This window comes from Rattus norvegicus, chromosome 2 (genome assembly GCF_036323735.1).
Source record: "Rattus norvegicus strain BN/NHsdMcwi chromosome 2, GRCr8, whole genome shotgun sequence".
Lineage (NCBI taxonomy): Eukaryota > Metazoa > Chordata > Mammalia > Rodentia > Muridae > Rattus > Rattus norvegicus.
Window position 1 is genome coordinate 243,100,700 of NC_086020.1, and position 18,269 is coordinate 243,118,968.

General features: G+C 37.5%; 1 protein-coding gene across 2 annotated transcripts in view; it reads left to right on the plus strand.

The window, feature by feature from the left end:
* Adgrl4 (adhesion G protein-coupled receptor L4) overlaps positions 1-16,527 on the plus strand; it is a 102,300-nt gene extending 85,773 nt beyond the window's left edge. The window contains exons 13-15 of one of the 2 annotated variants that reach the window (XM_039103036.2): positions 12,445-12,536; positions 14,140-14,308; positions 14,693-16,527. In XM_039103036.2, the coding sequence (XP_038958964.1) occupies positions 12,445-12,536; positions 14,140-14,308; positions 14,693-14,755 (324 nt within the window). In that variant the 3' untranslated portion in view covers positions 14,756-16,527. 2 annotated transcript variants of the gene reach the window in all.
* The last annotated feature ends 1,742 nt before the right edge of the window (positions 16,528-18,269 follow it).

The following is an 18,269-nucleotide window of genomic DNA, read 5'->3' on the forward strand; positions in this document are numbered from 1 at the left end:
CTCAGCTCAATAGCCTAGGTCAATGATGATGTGTAACCCACCTACTCAGCTCTCTGTGTTTAACCACACTGACCTCTAGGCGCATATAGATCTTGATTTCATCTTGATCCCTTCTGGTCTTTCTCCTACCTAAGTCCTACCCATCTTGTATACTTCAATTTAAACATTGCTTGAAGGAAGTCTTTTCTAGCTCATTAGTCTATAATAAATATTTCAAAAATAGAAGTCTATATTTTGTTCTTAAGGGATACTTGCCTCATATATAGTATTGTATGTAATATTGTAAGTTCTTATGAATATCTGATTCATGACAGCTCAGTATTTATCTTTCTGGGTGACTTTAAGGTCTGTGAGAAGAGAGCTTAGTGGATTTTCCTGCACTGTTTTGTTCATAAGGTCCAGCATGTAGGAACCACTCAGGTCACACTGTCGAGGAAATAAACGAGTGGTGCTTATTTAAATGTTCTCATTCCCCATAGAGGAAGGCAAGGAAAGAATTCAAGCACAAACCAGGGATGCGTTCACTAAGACCTATCAGGTTTACTTTATTTCTTTTCTTCTTAAGAAGGGCGGTTGCTCTGGCCAGCAAGCCTATCTGTGGTGGGTTTTTACTAAGACATGCTATAGGGTGTGTTAAATTTACCTGAACAAAAGAAGGCTTTGGCCAGGCAGTGATATAGGTCTCAAAGGCAATATGATTGCTAAAGGGAGCATTAGTGAGTCCCTCTGTGCCTGCCTCTCAGTACACAGATGAGGATAGTGATCGCAGCTTTGTGACACAGCTACTGCAAGTGGCATTAGAAGACTATGACTATCCTCTAAGGTTAAAGGAGGGCAAAGTAATTGGGGAACAACTTTATATCACTTCTAGTTTACCATTTAGATTAAAACCTAACTTCCCATGGGTGCACTGCTAAAGAAATAGTTCAGCAGTTAGGAGTGGATACTGCTCCTCTACACACCCCGAGTTTGGTTCCCAGCACGCAAGTGAGATAGCAATAGAGCACTTGTACCTTCAGATGCAGAGGACCTGACATCTTGGGTCTTCGGGAGAGCCTACTCTTATTATATAATCATACACAAAATTAAAACTGTCAAAGTTCTTAAAAACTTGTACTTGGCAAAGATTTTGACTATTAGCTCTTTGAATTTAATTATGCAAAGTCTGTACCAAAGTCCTTCGAATAGTTAAGTAACTGTTCAAGTTGGTGTAAAGTTCGGCAGCTTCTCCTAAGGCCACACTTTACTCAGTAGGTGTGTAGGCAAGGACGGTGTCTCACTTCTGAAACCGGAAGGTGAACAACTGTTGTAAGCTCTTAGCACACAGGTTTCCTTCCTTACCTTTATACCCATTTCAGTATTTTTCATGATCTATGACTAACTATAGGGTTGTTTTTTAAGCTATAAAATTGGACATTCACATAGCCACAGCGGTTCACTTCATCCTTCGGTTTACAAATTATTCATTCTCTTCTCCGTCCTTCTAATTTTTTTATTCTGGTTTAAATAGATAAAATAACTTTTTTCAAACACCAAAAACCTTCAGGTATAAAATATTCCTAATGGAAACATGCTAAATTATGAATTATAAGTTATTCTCTTATTGGCAGAGATGACCATTGTTAGAATAAAGTTTTAGGCATAGTAAAGGAAGGAGAGCCCTTAATTAACTAACGTAGGAAATCAGTAGGGTCGGGAGGGAGAAATATCTGTATAAGGAGTGATCCTAACAACTGCATTACAAAAGCTTTCAGAAGTGCCTTACGCTTGTATCCAGGCCTTGTTTTAATGAGCACACACCATAGGCGAATGGTCCTGCTGGGGGTCAAAGTGAAGATGCCCTCATCTATCCATAAAGTCCATGAAGTAACTGCAGCCTTTCTGCCACTCCACACATCCCTCCTCTCTCTCCCTCAGTCCTTCCCACACCGTCATTGTGTCCTTCTAACTTACAATTTATCTGTTTCTATTTTTCTGTTTCTATTTTGTTTAGGGATCAATTCCAGAGAATGGTCTTCAAGGACTTCTCTACTGTGCTTCAGTTCAGAAACATTAGATTTTGACTATTTAAGTGTTTGTTTCTACTGTTACTTTTAATCTTCAAACAAGTTAATGTTGATGAGAAAACTTTTATAGCAAACTCATCAAGATGTGAGGCAAATCATGATGATTTTATACATTTGTCCAGAGGTCAATTGATGGCTTCTTGATATAGGTGATTAAGGTCACTGACTATAGAAATTTAATTTTTAAATTCATAGAGCAAGTGAATGTTGAGCCTTTGAGATATGAGTCAATATTCCTGACCTTGAGAACCCATAAGGAAGAAAATAAAAGTAGTTTGCTTTTAGGGATTATTGATCCTAGACCAAGAGCTGATTCACTCTTTGTTGAATACTCACATATTGAACATGAATCCAAGGACCTAACATTAATTATGTGATTTTATTTAGGCAAAATATGTAAGATAAACAATAATAAATGAGTACATGTTCACATAATTGGCTATTAAGAAAGCAAAGGAAAGATGTCTCGAAAGTTGTCTAGTGACTGTCAGGGCTGGAATTGGACTCCCAGAGTTGCTCGAGGAACCATGTATTCTATCTGGAAGTTGAGTCATCAGTAAAATATCCACTTTAGTGCACATATCTTCACATGTTGGAAACCCTTCCAATTTACTGGAATATGCACATTGCCTTATATTATGTAGAGTATGTATATCATAAAACATTCTTGAAAAGATTAAAGAATTAAACATGAAAGAAATTTATTTCATGCATTTGATATACATTACATCAAGATATTTGAATTTCAATACTGAAGTTAAAATTTTGTTTTACTTTAAGTACAGTAATTAAATTGTACTGATAAGTACAGCCTGTTTTATAATGTTATTTTATTCTGGGAATTGAACTGAATTTGTGCATATCTAGGCAAGCCTTTGAAATGCACCCTGGTTTCTACCATTTAGAATGTTCCTGACCACCAGCCTCAAAAAGATGTATTTGTTTTCAGGTGTTTGTGTGTGTGGCAGGCCTCATTGCAGAGGACTGTTCCAGTACCCCTTTCTGCTGTCGGTAATATGTCTTTTTTGCAATTGAATTGCTATTGAATCTACTGAATTTATTGCAATAACTTAAATTTATAGAAAGAATACACTTGAATTTGCCTTTAGAGTTTCTTCCATATATTAAGTTAACTTGCTATCTCATGAGGAACAGCACTTTTTTCCCAGACTTTTTAAATAACTAATTGATAGACCACATGTAACAAGACCTCATATTTATAAATACCTGAGACAGGTATTTAACATAAGAGAAAGCATGTATGGAATTGAGTATTGTGCAATCTTAAATACAACTGGGCAATGCATCTTAATGTAACCCAGATACTCTCTAGCAATGATTAAATTTACTGTATCAAATATGATTAGATCTTTGTGGAGATCATACTTGTAGGCTTGGGTGGACTTCTGCAACCTGCCTGGTACCATAGCTTACTCTAGAGGTACGAAAAATGTTCATGTGATATCTTCTCCTATGTATATTTGTTACTGGTGCTAAGGATAATCACAATGCCCTTGGAGACACTGACACTATATCTGCTTATGATATTGAGAGCACATGTTAAACCCCGATAGTGAGACCTGGGCAACCAGGTACATACATACCTTACAACATGTTGCCACAGAGAGAAGAGTAGAGGTCTGTTCCTCAAAGTACCAGGAACAGATCTCTGCGGAACAGCTCCCATGTGATATGTGAGACTTCCTGTGACCCAGAAAAGGTAGGAGCACCAGAGACACTATCATGAGTGCAAAAGCTTAATCATCCCTAGAAAATATGAGCTGCAGTGTTAAAAATTCTATGTTTAGATTTTTTCACATCACATTTTTATAAAAGTAACTTATATTCACCTTGAATTTGCCTCTAGAGTTTCTTCCATATATTAAGTTAACTTGCTGTCTCATGAGGAACAGACTTTTTTCCCAGACTTTTTAAATGATGGAATGTCATTTTGGAGGCTTCCTGTTGAATAAGCTCACCCTTTCTAGTTCTTTCTGAAGTCTCACTGGCTGCTTCAACTCAATTCAAACTCCTCTCCAAGCTGACTGGCTCCTCTCAGCTTCTCACTGAATTGTTCTGCTTGGCCTCAAACTAACTCTGGCAATGTCTTCTAATCTTCTGGCGCCTTCTTACTCTCTGGCTTCAACTGCCTCTGCTGACCTGCACTGAACAACAGGAACTCAGGAACGAACTCAACTACACTGTACTACACTTGCTGTCTGTTCTCATGAGAATCGTGGTTACCCTGTCTCTGACTCACTTCGTCAAATCTTTCTCTAATCTGTCACTTCCCCTCAACTAGATGTTAATTTAATTTCAAACATGACTGCTTCCTTCTACAGACTAATTTTACCTTAAAGGTGTGTACTAAGGACATGTCTGTATCCCAGCCAGAACACGGAGATACAGATCTTTGGATATGATCCCTTGCCAGAGTATTCCCATGCTGCTAGATTAAAATTCCTCTACCCAGTTTGAAGGAAACCAGTGGAACAAGCAAAAACTATTTGGATTATGATGGGTGGGAGCCTTCTTACTGACCAGTGTCACATTCTTTGACCTCTGAAAACTGAGATGACACCTGCCTTCAGCAAGTTGAATCCTAGGCTCCATGAGCAAGGCTCTGTCATTGATTTTGACCACTTTGAATGAGCATAAACTAATGAGCTAACTCTGTAGCTCTTGCCAGTTCTGTAATAAATGCCTCTATAATTAATGTCTTTAAGTCTTAATATCACTTTTGCTTCCCTTCACTTGTTTTCATCTGCAGTTTGATAGTTTTATAAAATATTTGATAGCATAAACTCTGTAACCTACTAGGAATGAATTTTGCCTCTGATCCTTCCTAGTTATTATCTCAGGTAAATTATTTAATCTTTTTGTAACTCTGGTGTCCTAATTTATTAACAATATATGTTAGAATTCTCTGATTATATTAGAAGAATAATTAAGAAGTCCTGGGCAGTGTTTATCATACAATATATGAATAACATTCACCCAATGCATATTGGTGCTTAAATGGTAATTTTATCACAATTCTTGAACTTCAGTGTTACAGTCATTTATAGGTACTAGTAAAATGGTACATTATCCCACATCAACCATTCATCCAACTGCATTTCCCAGAAGGCAATGCCTGGTGGGAAAACACTGATGTCTGCTAACATGTAAATCTCAAAAGGTTAGTGTAACTGTTCCAGAGTAGTCTGTTAGGGATCTGCTCCTGTGATGTTAAGAACTTTCTTGAATGTTCCTATTATGTTTTCAAGCTGATTCAGGTGCTTCAATATGTTTGACACTCAACAGTTGACTTCATCATATAATTGCACACTGTGCTTCTTTTTGTCTGTAGTCTACTCTCTCCTGGGCCAGTACTGGAGTCTCAGCATGGGAATATCTTTTCACTCTGTAGATATCCCTATGGCAGCTATTCTGAGCCAAGTGTTTAACCAGACGGAACACATGGTGTTGTTTAGGCCTGTGTGAGAGAAAGGTCACTCTGTTGACTCCACCATGCTAAGAAAGAGGCGGTACATGCTGTGATGTCATAAACTCCGTGAGCTCTCACTAAACTTTTAGTCTTTTTCATCCCTAAGACTGGCAGATTTTGTTTCTATCCTTTACTTTATTTAGACACAAGATCATATGTATCCCAAGCCTCAATATGCAGCCAAGGACGGCATCAATGTCTGATCTTCCTGCTACCCTTCCCCATGTGTTGATATTACAAGTGTACATACCATTCAGGTTTTGTGGTACTGGCTATGGAACCTAGGATTGGTGTTAGGCAAACACTCTACCAACTGAGTGACAAATCCAGCCCCTAATTGTGACTTTCTGACACAGAAGTTTATCAGTCCAATTCCTTACACAACATTCCTATGTACCATGAGACATTCCCATACTGCCAAAAGCTGTGTGTTTTCATTCCTTCACCCAATCCTTTATATCCTTTTACTGCTTCCTAATTTTGGAGCATGTGGGTGGTCTTCACCCCTGCACATGTTCAGCTTCTACAATAGAACACAAAAGTTCATCCCGCATACTTTAACTCCTTTTACACTCTTAGTAACTGGGCTCTGTAGAAAGGGCCTCTATGGTACCCTGTCCTCAATGATGCAGGGATTAGGGTGTGAATATGAAAACTTGTAAAATCAAGGTTAACATACAGAACAAACCATGTCAAACTAACTGAAAGTTAATTAACAGTGAGCTGTGTATGTCCCATGCTGTATAGATCACACTTACACAAAGTATGCTATATGTTTCTGAGATTTAAATTAGTAAGTATCATTTACACTGAGCACGCCTGGCAATTCTGGGAGAAAATATAGTACAAAGAAAACTGGGAGAAAATGGAAAGAGCAAGTTGCATGAATGGCAGTGCAAAGGAAGTCAGTTGTTAGCATAATTAATCTTAATCATTTCAAGAAAACAGAGGCGCAGAATCCACCAATACCAAACAAGGAAAACCTTACATAATTGGCTATTCATTAAATACATCAATAATAAATGATCATACATTGTATTACTGTCAATTTTTACTTAAACATAATCAATGATCATCAATAATTAAGATCTTTCATTATATATGTTAAATATATATGTGTGTATGTATGTATATATGTATATATATTATACACACAACACATATACACACGTAATAGTGAAGACAAATATTCCTATTCAAAAAAGAGCTGGATTTTTGGGTGGAGCAAGACTACGCCATTTGCATAATATTCCACACTTGTTAGTCTTTGTGCTATAAAAATGATCAAAATGCAAACATATCTCACAGGCACACAGAAGTCTGTGTAAAGCATTGATCAGCTGCCTCTGTTCTCAGGATCTCTCTGTCATGAATTTAAGGGATCAGCTGTACCCAGCTGTTCCAGAGGAGAGCTGTTTCCATAGTATACATATTCTCTTTTTTGTAATTAATCATTTTATTGGTTTACATTTCAAATGTTATCCCCCTTCCAAGTCTCCCCTCCACAATCCCCCTTAATCTCGTCCCCCTCCCCTTTGCCTCTAAGAGGGTACTCCCCCACCTACCCACTCCTGCCTCACCCTCTAGCATCTCCATTTTCTAGGGCATCAAGCCTCCACAAGACCAAGCACCTCCCATCCCACTGATACCAGATGAGGCAATCCTCTGTTACATATGTATCTGGAACCATGAACCATCCCACATATACTCTTTGATTAGTGATTTAGTCCCTGGGAGCTCTGAGAGGTCAGGTTAGTTGATACTGTTTTTCTTCCTATGGGGTTGACCAAACTCAGTTCCATGAGATTTCAAGACTTTGCCCCAGATCCTTGTGTCTGTTTGAAGGACTCCTTCAAATAGCCTCTGCTTGTAGAGGATTCACACAAGTCAGTTTGTCTTTAGAGCCAGCATCTATGCCTCCATTTCTTTCCTTATGTTTCATCTTTCCTGCCTTCTCTTCTGCTAGACCTCATCTGTCTTCAAGGATCATGGGATTAGACAGGGTCTCATGGCTTATTCAGTCATTTCATCTAAGAATCTACCTCAAACATTATTTTGTGTGTGTTTATGTACCATACTTATAGATCCCATGCATACACTATGGAAATTTGGGGGTGGGGGGCATTTTGCTTACCACATTCCCAGTTTTTCTGATAAGAACATATGGTTTACAATTTATCAGAAGCTTTTTAAGAGATTATTCTAACTTGGAAAAACAGTAAACATAAAATCAAATACAAGACAAGGCTACAACCCGTTGATGCTAATTTGGTTCATAGATAATGGAACACATTCTCTCTTCTGAAATTGAATGCCTCCATTATCTGGAGGGTGGTCTGAGGTTTGAAAAGGAGTGAGAGGCCAGGACACTCACTGCGTGAAAAGAAATCTGCTACTTGTCCATAGCAGAAGCATGTTTGTCTGGTGTCAGTCAATTTAAATGGACCAAGACTATTTGAAAGGACATGTAAGTTTGCGATCACGACACAGTCTTAAATGAACATGATTTTGTTTGATATGATGAAAAGTTAAAGCGTGAGTCTGAAAGTGCCTTGAAGGAAATTTCCACATTCCTTTCAGTAAGAACTGACATCAGCATATAGATGGGTTCATCCATTATTGAGAAAAAGACTTACAAAGGAAAAACGACTGATTGAGATGCTGCATTTTGAACTGTGGGTGTGGAGCCCTTTGGTTGAAGGTATCTGAAGGTCTAAATGCTTCATGGTTATCCCTGGCTGCCTTGTCTGCTCATTCATTAAAATTTCCTTTTAAAGTTTAAAGAATAAAAAAGACTGCTCAAAGAGTTTTCAAAATAGATTATTAAACAGAGTGCATATTCCAAGCATTGAAACACTGACGTTAAAAATAGATCAACATATAGATAAACACGTGGGGGCCACAGAAGTTAGATTTCAACCAACATGGTCTTCAGTGTTAATTGTCCCTGATATTGGGTTCCCTCACAGCTTTCTTTGTTCTCCTCCGTATTCCAACACACAACAACAAACCTCAGTGTCTCTATGTTTGCCATCTAGGATTTGTGGCACGGTCATTTCTAAAGCAGCATACTGGATTCTGGAATAACAGCCTAAAACTAATCTAAGTTTAAGGCAAAATCAACAATGAATGTTCATTTATAAGTCCTCAGCCCTTGTGCATTTGTGAAACTAACATTTAGGTCTAAATGACAAAGGGATCGCAACTGACACAATGATGAAAGCCTGTGTTTTACGCTTGTGTCACCATAGCTTAACTGTTCTTCAGCTTTAGGTGAATGCTAATGAGAAAATGAAATTATTCTCTATGATTAGCATGAACGTATTTAAAAATTACCCAAGCTCTCAGTTCCTTCATAACCATATACTTACCACCACAAAATTATAACATTAGCAATGTAGTGCCAACTATTTAATTCAAAATGCGACTGTCTACTTATCATCTGATCTCAAGGTCCTTACCTGTGGTTAAGCACAAAGGGTTTCTTTATTATCAGAAAATTCTAATTCTATATAAACTTGTTTTAAGGTAACCTTTGTTACCTTACCACAGATTCTTCACACTGATTCACAATCTATTCTTTTAAAATATTTTCCCATTCCATGTAAACTTGAGCATTTAAATTTCATTTCTGTCCCTAAGTACATAGAAACATATATGCCTTGGATGTCTCTGGATGATGTTGATTTCTTATGCATGGTTCATGAATCTATACAAGGCTGTTTAAAGACATTTATAAATTTGTGGGCAAAATTTTATACAAGTAATATAAAGACATAAATGTGAGCTTTACCTCTGGGTTTATGTTGCTGTACCATATGATCCAACATGATGTGGAAATAGTACATTCGAATAACTGAAGAAAAATCCAAGTAATTTTAAAGCACCGTTACTAATGGTGAGTAGAATTACTAATTTTAACAATCATTTTAGCTTTCTGGAATAGATATTACTTGGGAAAGGCATGAAAAATAGGTGCCAAATGTTTACAAAGCCAGAAATGTGACTATGCAGTTTTTGAGAACCTAAGACATTAAGGTCATGAATTGAAAGCTGTCCTAGTCTATAGATTGTGACACTGTCTCAAAACAAAACAAAAAAAAATAGTTTGCAAAAGAGAAGAGAAATTGTTCCTTTCTGTTTCACCCATGGAGCTCAGGTCACAGTAGTATGCTCCCAGCACAGACGTCTGTATCTCATGATGACTTTCCTTCATAGGACAACTTTTTGTCCTCCTTATCCTTAATTCTCTACTGAATTGTAATCGATGGGTTCTAGAAGCCAAGGAAAGGATGATGCCTGACACTAAGCTACACCATCTTGCCTCTCCTCACAGTCCCCCCCGTAACTTACAGTCAGTTTGCTGGTGGATAAACATCCTAGGGTTATCTGTTTACTTTCTTCACTCTTAATAGAATCTATGACAGCCAAAGATCCTGTCCGTTTTATTCACCAATGTGTATGTACCTAGATCTCACTGGTGTCTGTAGGCAGGTCAGACTCTTGAGAAAATCCCTAAAATGATCAAAATTTAATGCCAAGATAGCTGTGCTTTCAGTGTGTTAAAATAATATACTTGAGGTGTTCATGACACTTTTGATTAACTTCTAGGTGTTTCCTATGCCCTTACATTTGAAGAGACGTGAGTTTATGGTATAAGAATTAACCTCCCATGTGTCTGACACCATATGTTTTCGGTTTTTCTCTCTTCTCTCTCTCTCTCTTTCTCCCTCTCTCTCTTCTTCCTCCTTCTCCTCCTCCTCCTCTTCTTTCTCCTCCACCTCTTCCTCCTCCTCCTCCTCCTCCTCCTCCTCTTTATTCTTTTTCTCAACATTTCCCCCCTTTTCCAAAATAGTATATTTTCCATTTCTGGATTTCCCTAAAGGAAAGGTATGTTTTTCTCCTTCCTGATTCACACTATTTGAAAAGGCACATGCCCAGTGTGTGTGTGTGTGTGTGTGTGTGTGTGTGTGTGTGTGTGTGCGCGCGCGTGTGTGTGTGTGTGTGTGTCTGAACTCTGAAAATCAAGTTTATAAGGAACAGGAGTCAAAGAAACTTTAGCCAATACTTCGAATAACCCATTAGTGTAGAGAAAATGATTGAATCTAGAACAAAATCTTAATCATGTACCTCATCTTAATAGTTCTCTCTTTGTGGATAACAAAAGTTCACTCTAAAAATGTTATTAAACGATTTGAAGGTTTTTTCAAAGCAACTGTGGTGCACATCATTTATATCAATCAGTTTTGAAACATTTTTCTTACTTGAAAATATATATGCGTGTATTTCTGACATCAACCATAGTGGTTTGTGAATTTATTCAAAACTATATTTTTAAAAGTATAAAATGTTACATTCTTTTATAATTATTAAATGGTATTTATTAAATATTATTAAATTGACATTTTAGCTCATTATTTGAACATCCAAATAGGGTGAAACTGTCAACTAAGTCAATTTAAACATACTTTATCTTGCCTCTGCAATTGCTAAAGTCTTTTAATGGAAGCATTACTGTAATTGGAATTAATTAATCATATAATTAGAAGCAATGAACAGTTGGAAGCAGGAAAATAACTAGAACCCTATTTCTTTAAGATTTCATCTCAAAGAACTTTCAGTGTGTAAGTGGCAGTATGAAATTCTCTGACCTATTTCTTTATACTTGTTTTAATAGGAACTATTCAACTGAATTCTGACAAAGTCTACAAAACTTCTTAGTACATATGAGACGTAGCTCAGTGGTAGAGTGTGCGAGAACTCCAAGCTCATAAATTATTAGTATAGAACTACCTAAAATTATGAGGTTGCATTTAGTACTATCATTTAAAAAAAGCATCTTGAATTTTTTATTTAGATTAATAGATATCCAATAAAATATTAATGCACCAACCACACACATAATATTTAATATCTTGTTATTCATTTATTTATTTTATGATAAATTGCATTTATCATTTGAACAGTGCATGTCTGACTTGCAAGATTGCAAAAGCACAGGAAAGTGGGACAGGGGAGATTGCTCTCAGTGGTTAAGAACCCTGGCCGCTCTTTCAGGAGATCCTGGTTCATCCCCCCCCCCCATGGTTAACTAACAAACCATTGTCAACTCCAGTTCTGAGATCCTATGCCCTCTTCTGGCCTTCACAGGTACTCCATGCATGTGGCGCATCTCCACACATGCAGGAAACATAAAATAAAACAAAACAGATTTTTTTTAACCACAGGGAAAGAAGAAGCAGATGCACTTTCCAGTCCTGTAACAGTCAGCGATAAGAGACTGAGTGTTCTACTTACCAACTAGAAAATACAAATAAAAAATAGGTCTAGCATGAAAATAAATTTTTCGACCAACAATTTTTTTACTGATTGATAAATTTCAAAAGCTTCTGAAGTTAAACATGAAGAAAATAAATCTCAGGATAACATCAGGACAAGATGACTAGATGATCTACATTAAATAAATGAAGGACATTCAAGACTTTTCTAATAGTGAAGACTGTGGTGTTTCACTGATTACTAATTTACTGTAAATTCTTCCCAGATATATATACTTGTAAGTTTCACAAGCCATATTCCTCTTAACATGTGTGCTGAGTGTCGACGGATGGTATCGGCCAGTCTGCACGTGCGGCTGTAACATCTGCGGAACTTTCTGCTCATCTCAAAGTCACAGTCAAACAGCTTCCATTGTGCACTGACAAAGTTCCTGACACTGTCAAAATCATGCAATTTACTTGTCTGCACATGTGAGTGCACATACACAAATCTGTGTCACGTGAGTCCTTGGGATTTAGGTTAACTCCTTACTACTCGTTCATTGTGCTTAGGTAAATCAGAACATACTATGCAAACTACCTCGTTTTTAAAATTGGGATATCTCCCCAGGTTAATCTCTTGGCTTTTGGAGTTATCATATACAAAGTGTTCCGCCACACTGCTGGACTGAAGCCAGAAGTTAGTTGCTACGAGAACATAAGGTATGTGTTGTTGAAGTTGATGAAAATGTTTTAGCAAGATATTTTTTCTCCTTCCTTTAACTTCCTTCTTTCCTTCTTTTTTTCCTCCCTTCCTTTTTATTCTTTCTTTTCATTTTCTCATGGCTCTGAGATTATACTAGATCACATGGTGTCCATGTACCGGGCAACTGTTCACCAACCCAACAATGTTCCCAGTCCATCAGTCACATAAACAAGTGATGAGTTGAGATCCGTGATGGTTTGTTTGCTTGTCTGTTTGATTAAGCACTATCTTTTTCACCATATTTAAAATATGTATTAGAAAAAAGCATTTAATACATTTAATAAACTTGTAAACATTACAGATTAAATAGTAAGTGCACCCATCTTTTAAAATATACTCCCATTTGAAAGAAAAAGATAATTGTTCTAAGCCAAAAAATAGATCTTAATAGACTGTCTTCTGTCAGACGTTTCTCAGAGCTTAGCAAATCTTTCTTCTAATTCAGAGTTTGCATGTTGCTATAATTTTTCCTTTAGCTAGCTCGCTCTCTCTCTCTCTCTCTCTCTCTCTCTCTCTCTCTCTCTCTCTCTCTCTCTCTCTCTCTGGCTGATCTAGTAAGACCTTGGAAACACTGTGTAAAGAAACAGCTGAGGTAGGGTGTGTGAAACAAACGTTGCTTGTGTTGCTTGGGAACAGACCCGCAGGTCTGATTCTTCTGAGGAAAATTCAGAGTTGCAATTTACCAAGTGTTTTAGTGATTACCTTTTTTCAGTCCTCAATAGTCTGAGTTTTCTGTCATGTCCTGACTTCAATAACATCTAAAACTGCGTATTTTAGGTGCTAACACACCTACAGTAAAGACTCCACTGGGAATAAAATGTCAGTTGTTTCGTTTTCAAGACCATATCACGCTTGAGAACGATTTAATATTGTTACCCGAAGTCACTGATAGTTGTCTGAAACTATGCATGCCTTAATATATGTATGCATAGTTCCTTTAAATATCATATTAGTGTTCTAACATGAATTTATTTCTTAAGGTTACTACCTTGCAAAAGCAACAATAACAAAATTCTAGATTTATATTCTACATTTCACCATTATTGGATGTAAAAGTATAACCAGAAGCCACTTCAGAGGTGACAAACACCAGCTGGTGCAAGTCCAAACAGGATGCTCTCCAAGGTCAGCCGTCACAGTTGACATGGAGTCAAAGCCTGCACACTAAGGTTATCACCTTAAAATACATGAAGATCAAGTATTCCCATCAAACGTTACACATTTTAATAATGAGACCTTAAATTGGAAAGCACAATCCAGGTTGAATAGGAACGCGTTTACCATAAAGGCTTTTGCATCAAACCACATAAAAACTCTGAGCATCTAAGTCATTGACTTTTCTGATCCTAAAATACTTCTCTCACGGGGCTGGGGAGCGGTAGAGCGCTTGCCTAGGAAGCACAAGGCCCTGGGTTCGGTCCCCAGCTCCGAAAAAAAGAAGCAAAAAAAAAAAAAATACTCCTCTCACCCTTAACTGGGGAACATGTGGATTGTGTGTGGCAACTGGGAGTTACATGGGCTTGCATGAGTCTTAACTGGATCTCTTCCAATGCACTCCAGGTCTTGCGCCAGAGGAGCCCTGGCCCTCCTCTTCCTTCTGGGTACCACCTGGACCTTTGGGGTTCTCCACGTAGTGCATGCATCTGTTGTGACAGCCTACCTCTTCACAGTCAGCAACGCTTTCCAAGGGATGTTTATTTTCTTATTCCTATGTGTTTTATCTAGAAAGGTAAGTATTTTAAATTATTAGTCAAAACTAATTTATGTTCGTGTAGCATATTACCAGACAGAAAAACTGTTGCCTTGTACTGTGACTTTCACCTTTTATTGCCTAAATGTAGTCCATTTTAAATATACAGCAATGATTAGAGTGACTTTCATTTTAAAATACCAGCATATAGATTATCTAAATAAGCCTTGCAAAAATCCTTATTATTAGACCAGCATGATATAATATAGTGGAAGCTATATAGCTTGTATTCCCTTGAGTATATTTCTGTATTCAAACAGCAATAGACTACAGTAAATCAAATATGGTCATTTATTGTGACTTGAAAATAATGTCATGTGCCTGTCTTAATAATACAATATTTCTTTTTTCTCTGTCATCAAGATTCAAGAAGAATATTACAGATTGTTCAAAAATGTCCCCTGCTGTTTTGAATGTTTAAGATAAACAACGAGAAGACACAATAATTATAGCTGAAATGAAATGGAAATTCCAAGATTTCGGATAGCCTGTGTGACAAAAATGAGCCTGCCTTCATTGTTAGTAATTAATTTCAAATTCGCTTTTCTGTTCGCAGTATAAAAGATGTAGTTAATGTGAGATAAAATTATGGGCCAGAGAGCTCCGGTGTGTTTTCCTACATGACATAGTTAGATATGTCAAAAATAGTACTGCAGATATTTGGAAAGTAATTGGTTTCTCTGGAGTGATATCACTGTGCCCAAGGAAAGATTTCTTTCTAACACAAGAAATAGATGAATGTCCTCAAGGAAGCGACTGGCTTGATATCTTTGTGACTCATGTTGCCTTTCAAACGAGTCCCCTACCACCATAGTAATGAGTTCCTTTGCAGAAAGGAGAGTATAAGAAACTTGGAGGGGCAGAATATGAAGCAATGGAGAAGCCTTCTCTGACAAGGAATTGTCATTCCAATAAAATTGGCTTTCTCCAAAATTGAAGAGGAAAAAATTTTCAGGCTAAAATAACGAAAAAGGAAATGCATCCTAGCACTTTGGGAATTGGTCTGAACTTAAAAGGCCCAGACCTAAATTTACTACATCCATGTTCTTCCTTACTGTTCTAAACCAAAGAAAAACCTTAAAATTTACAGATACATGGATGAGTGTTCTCACATAACATCATATTTGAATGTCAATTTTTTTCATTCCTCACAGATTAAGACTTCAGCAACATATTTGGTAAAACATAAATTTGTCAAACTATAAGACTGTTCATATCTTTAGTGAAAAAATAGAATGTGAAGTATTTTGTCTATAATATTTTACTGTTATGAAAATAATCTTTTCATATTAGAGCAGTATACTTGAATACTTTACTGTTTTTAATCTTACAAATAGTGTGATTCATGTTGCAACCAGCCCTTTTAATTGACTGTATTTAAAAGGGCATTATAAATTTAAACTATTGATGAAGTAAATTATAATGGTTTTCTGATCAGAAAATACATACTTAAAGCATTATTTATAACAAATAAAAAGTCACTGAGCACTGCAGGGGTTTCACAGTGGATCTGATATTTTTAGACCGTTTCCTATCACCTATCAGTCTATTTGCTTAAATGTACAGCTCTACCAATTCTCTTACTCAAAGGAAGAGGCAGTATTTTTCTCAGAAGTGAGTCATTGTTCTGTACCTTCCTGGAGACATGATTCGATCCATTGAACATTGTGGTTTTAATTCTTGTGCTGTTGAATGAAGCCTGACAAGACACCTCCTAAAAAATGAAATGTCAGCTGGATGAAGCAGCCCTGCTACTGCCTGACTGAGTTGTTCTCTCAGGAAAGACCACTCACCTGCCAAGAAGCACGTTGCATCTCTACAGATCTCAGGGTTTCTCCCATGCCAAGTCTGTAGCCCACGAGCATCATTGTCATTCTAAGATGGGACTGTAGAAATAGGATATCAAAACCTAATCCGTTCAATCAATGGATAAGAAACTATCACATGTAGTAGACAGAATAACCCTTCTCAAATATTCATACACTCCTCTTCACAAGCTGTGGCCGTGGTGGATAGTGAGGAGCAGGAGGTCCTGTCAGGAGGAAGAGTAGCTGAGGTCCACTCAGTTGGAGAAGGCTCTCACTGTGCTGGGGGAAGTCAGCATGCTGACGATGTTACTTTAGTTTGGGTCTCTTGTTTTGGACATCTCATTTCTAGAGCTGTAAAGACAATAAAATTCTATTATCAAAGCCACTAAATATATGTTCTCTTATTATTCTACTTTATTTTTTTTTGATGTGGCTACTGGGAACTGAGACTGGAAATATTTATACACTAACATCTTTAGATCAAACTACCGTTCACATCAAGGGTAAAAACATTTTCATGATTGTCCAATTTCTCCATTTCTAGAATATTCTCCATGTGACAATTTGTGGAAAACATGTCTACTACAGGGAATGAATTTGTGCCAAGCTGATTTCTTTTATTTTTTTTTCTTTCTCTCTTGGTCTTTCTGAATACAGTCTACTTCTCTGCTGCCTCCTGACCACAGGGCTGGTGTGATAATAATCTCAACAATGCATTATCCAGCTGTCCCAGGCCCTGGGTCAGATATAACATACTGGAAGTCAGATTGGAGAGTTCCCCATGCAATTTCAAAACAGTGCAAGGAGGCATCAGAGTCAGGCCACAGATGGAGCTGTACGCTTAGGCTGTACTGAGACTGATTTTCCAGGACAGAGCTCCAGGATATAAATGGAGCTTGCCCAGTGGTGACGGGTGCTACCTCTTAACCCCCTAGCATGTAACGCAGTCACCAAAAAAGACTGACATACAAACTCTGGTTCCCTCCATAAAGAGAAGGACATGGGGCTTGGAGGATCTCAAGAGTTGGAAGAAATTATGCCCCTGGACTCAAAGAATAAGCGAGGCAACAATAAAAGTATTAAAGTCTCAGACTGTGAAAATGTGCTACAACTAAGAAATAAATGGTAATCCCTTATACATGTTTCTGTTTACTGTTACATCATGTTTAGGAAAACATGTGTTTATAAGCAGTATAAAAAGCACACAGCAGTAAAGAAGCAAATACTCTGTTGTCTCCAAAGAAAGCACAGCAGGCAAACTTCACGTGCTAAGCTCATGAGACTGCCATTTCTCTGGTCTTGTCAATCAATGCTGGCCACTTATGGTAATCATTGTGTATCTGATCTAACTTACAGAACCCACATTAAACTCCTTACAAACTGTCTTTTTACAGTGCTCAAGATTGATCCCAGGGCTTTGTGCACACTGGGCAAATACTACATGTTCCTAGGACCTCTTCATCCATATCTTTGTCTAATTTCTCCAGAAAGGAAATTTTGAGGAAATCATGAACTATGAACTCAGAATGGCCTAAGAGAGCATTCCTTTTGTGCAAGGTTTTCAGCAGCCTGGAAGGTTTTCTGTCTTGCAAAATGTATCTGCCATTCAAGGCCACTGTCTACAGAGTCTCAAGTTGATTCTTACTCATTCCCACAGCCATTGCAACTTTAGTGAGTTTGGTGGTGGCAGTGGTACTGTTGTTGTTGTTGTCATTGTTGTTATTTGAGACAGAATCTCTTGTATTCCAGCCTTGACTTGAACTCACTCTGTCTCAAAGGATGATGTTGAACTCTCTCTGCCTACACCTCCCTGCTCTGAATTAGAGTTGGATGAACATACAGACTGCACAGTAACACAGCACACACTGAGGCAGCTTGTGAAGCAGTCATAAATCATCAAACTTAAAGCCCATAAGTATCAGATGACAAAAGTTAGAGAAATAACCTACTAACTGCATTTGCAAAAGAAAAACTTTGCCACTAAAAAGGACACAGATAATTTTTTTCTGAGTTCTGCCACCATATTTAATTTTCACAGTAACCTAGGTGAGTCATACTGCCATTTTTCAATTTGGAAAGTCACTGGTGAATTTCAGTTAGTGTTAGACCCCTAAGTCCAGAAAATTCTGCTT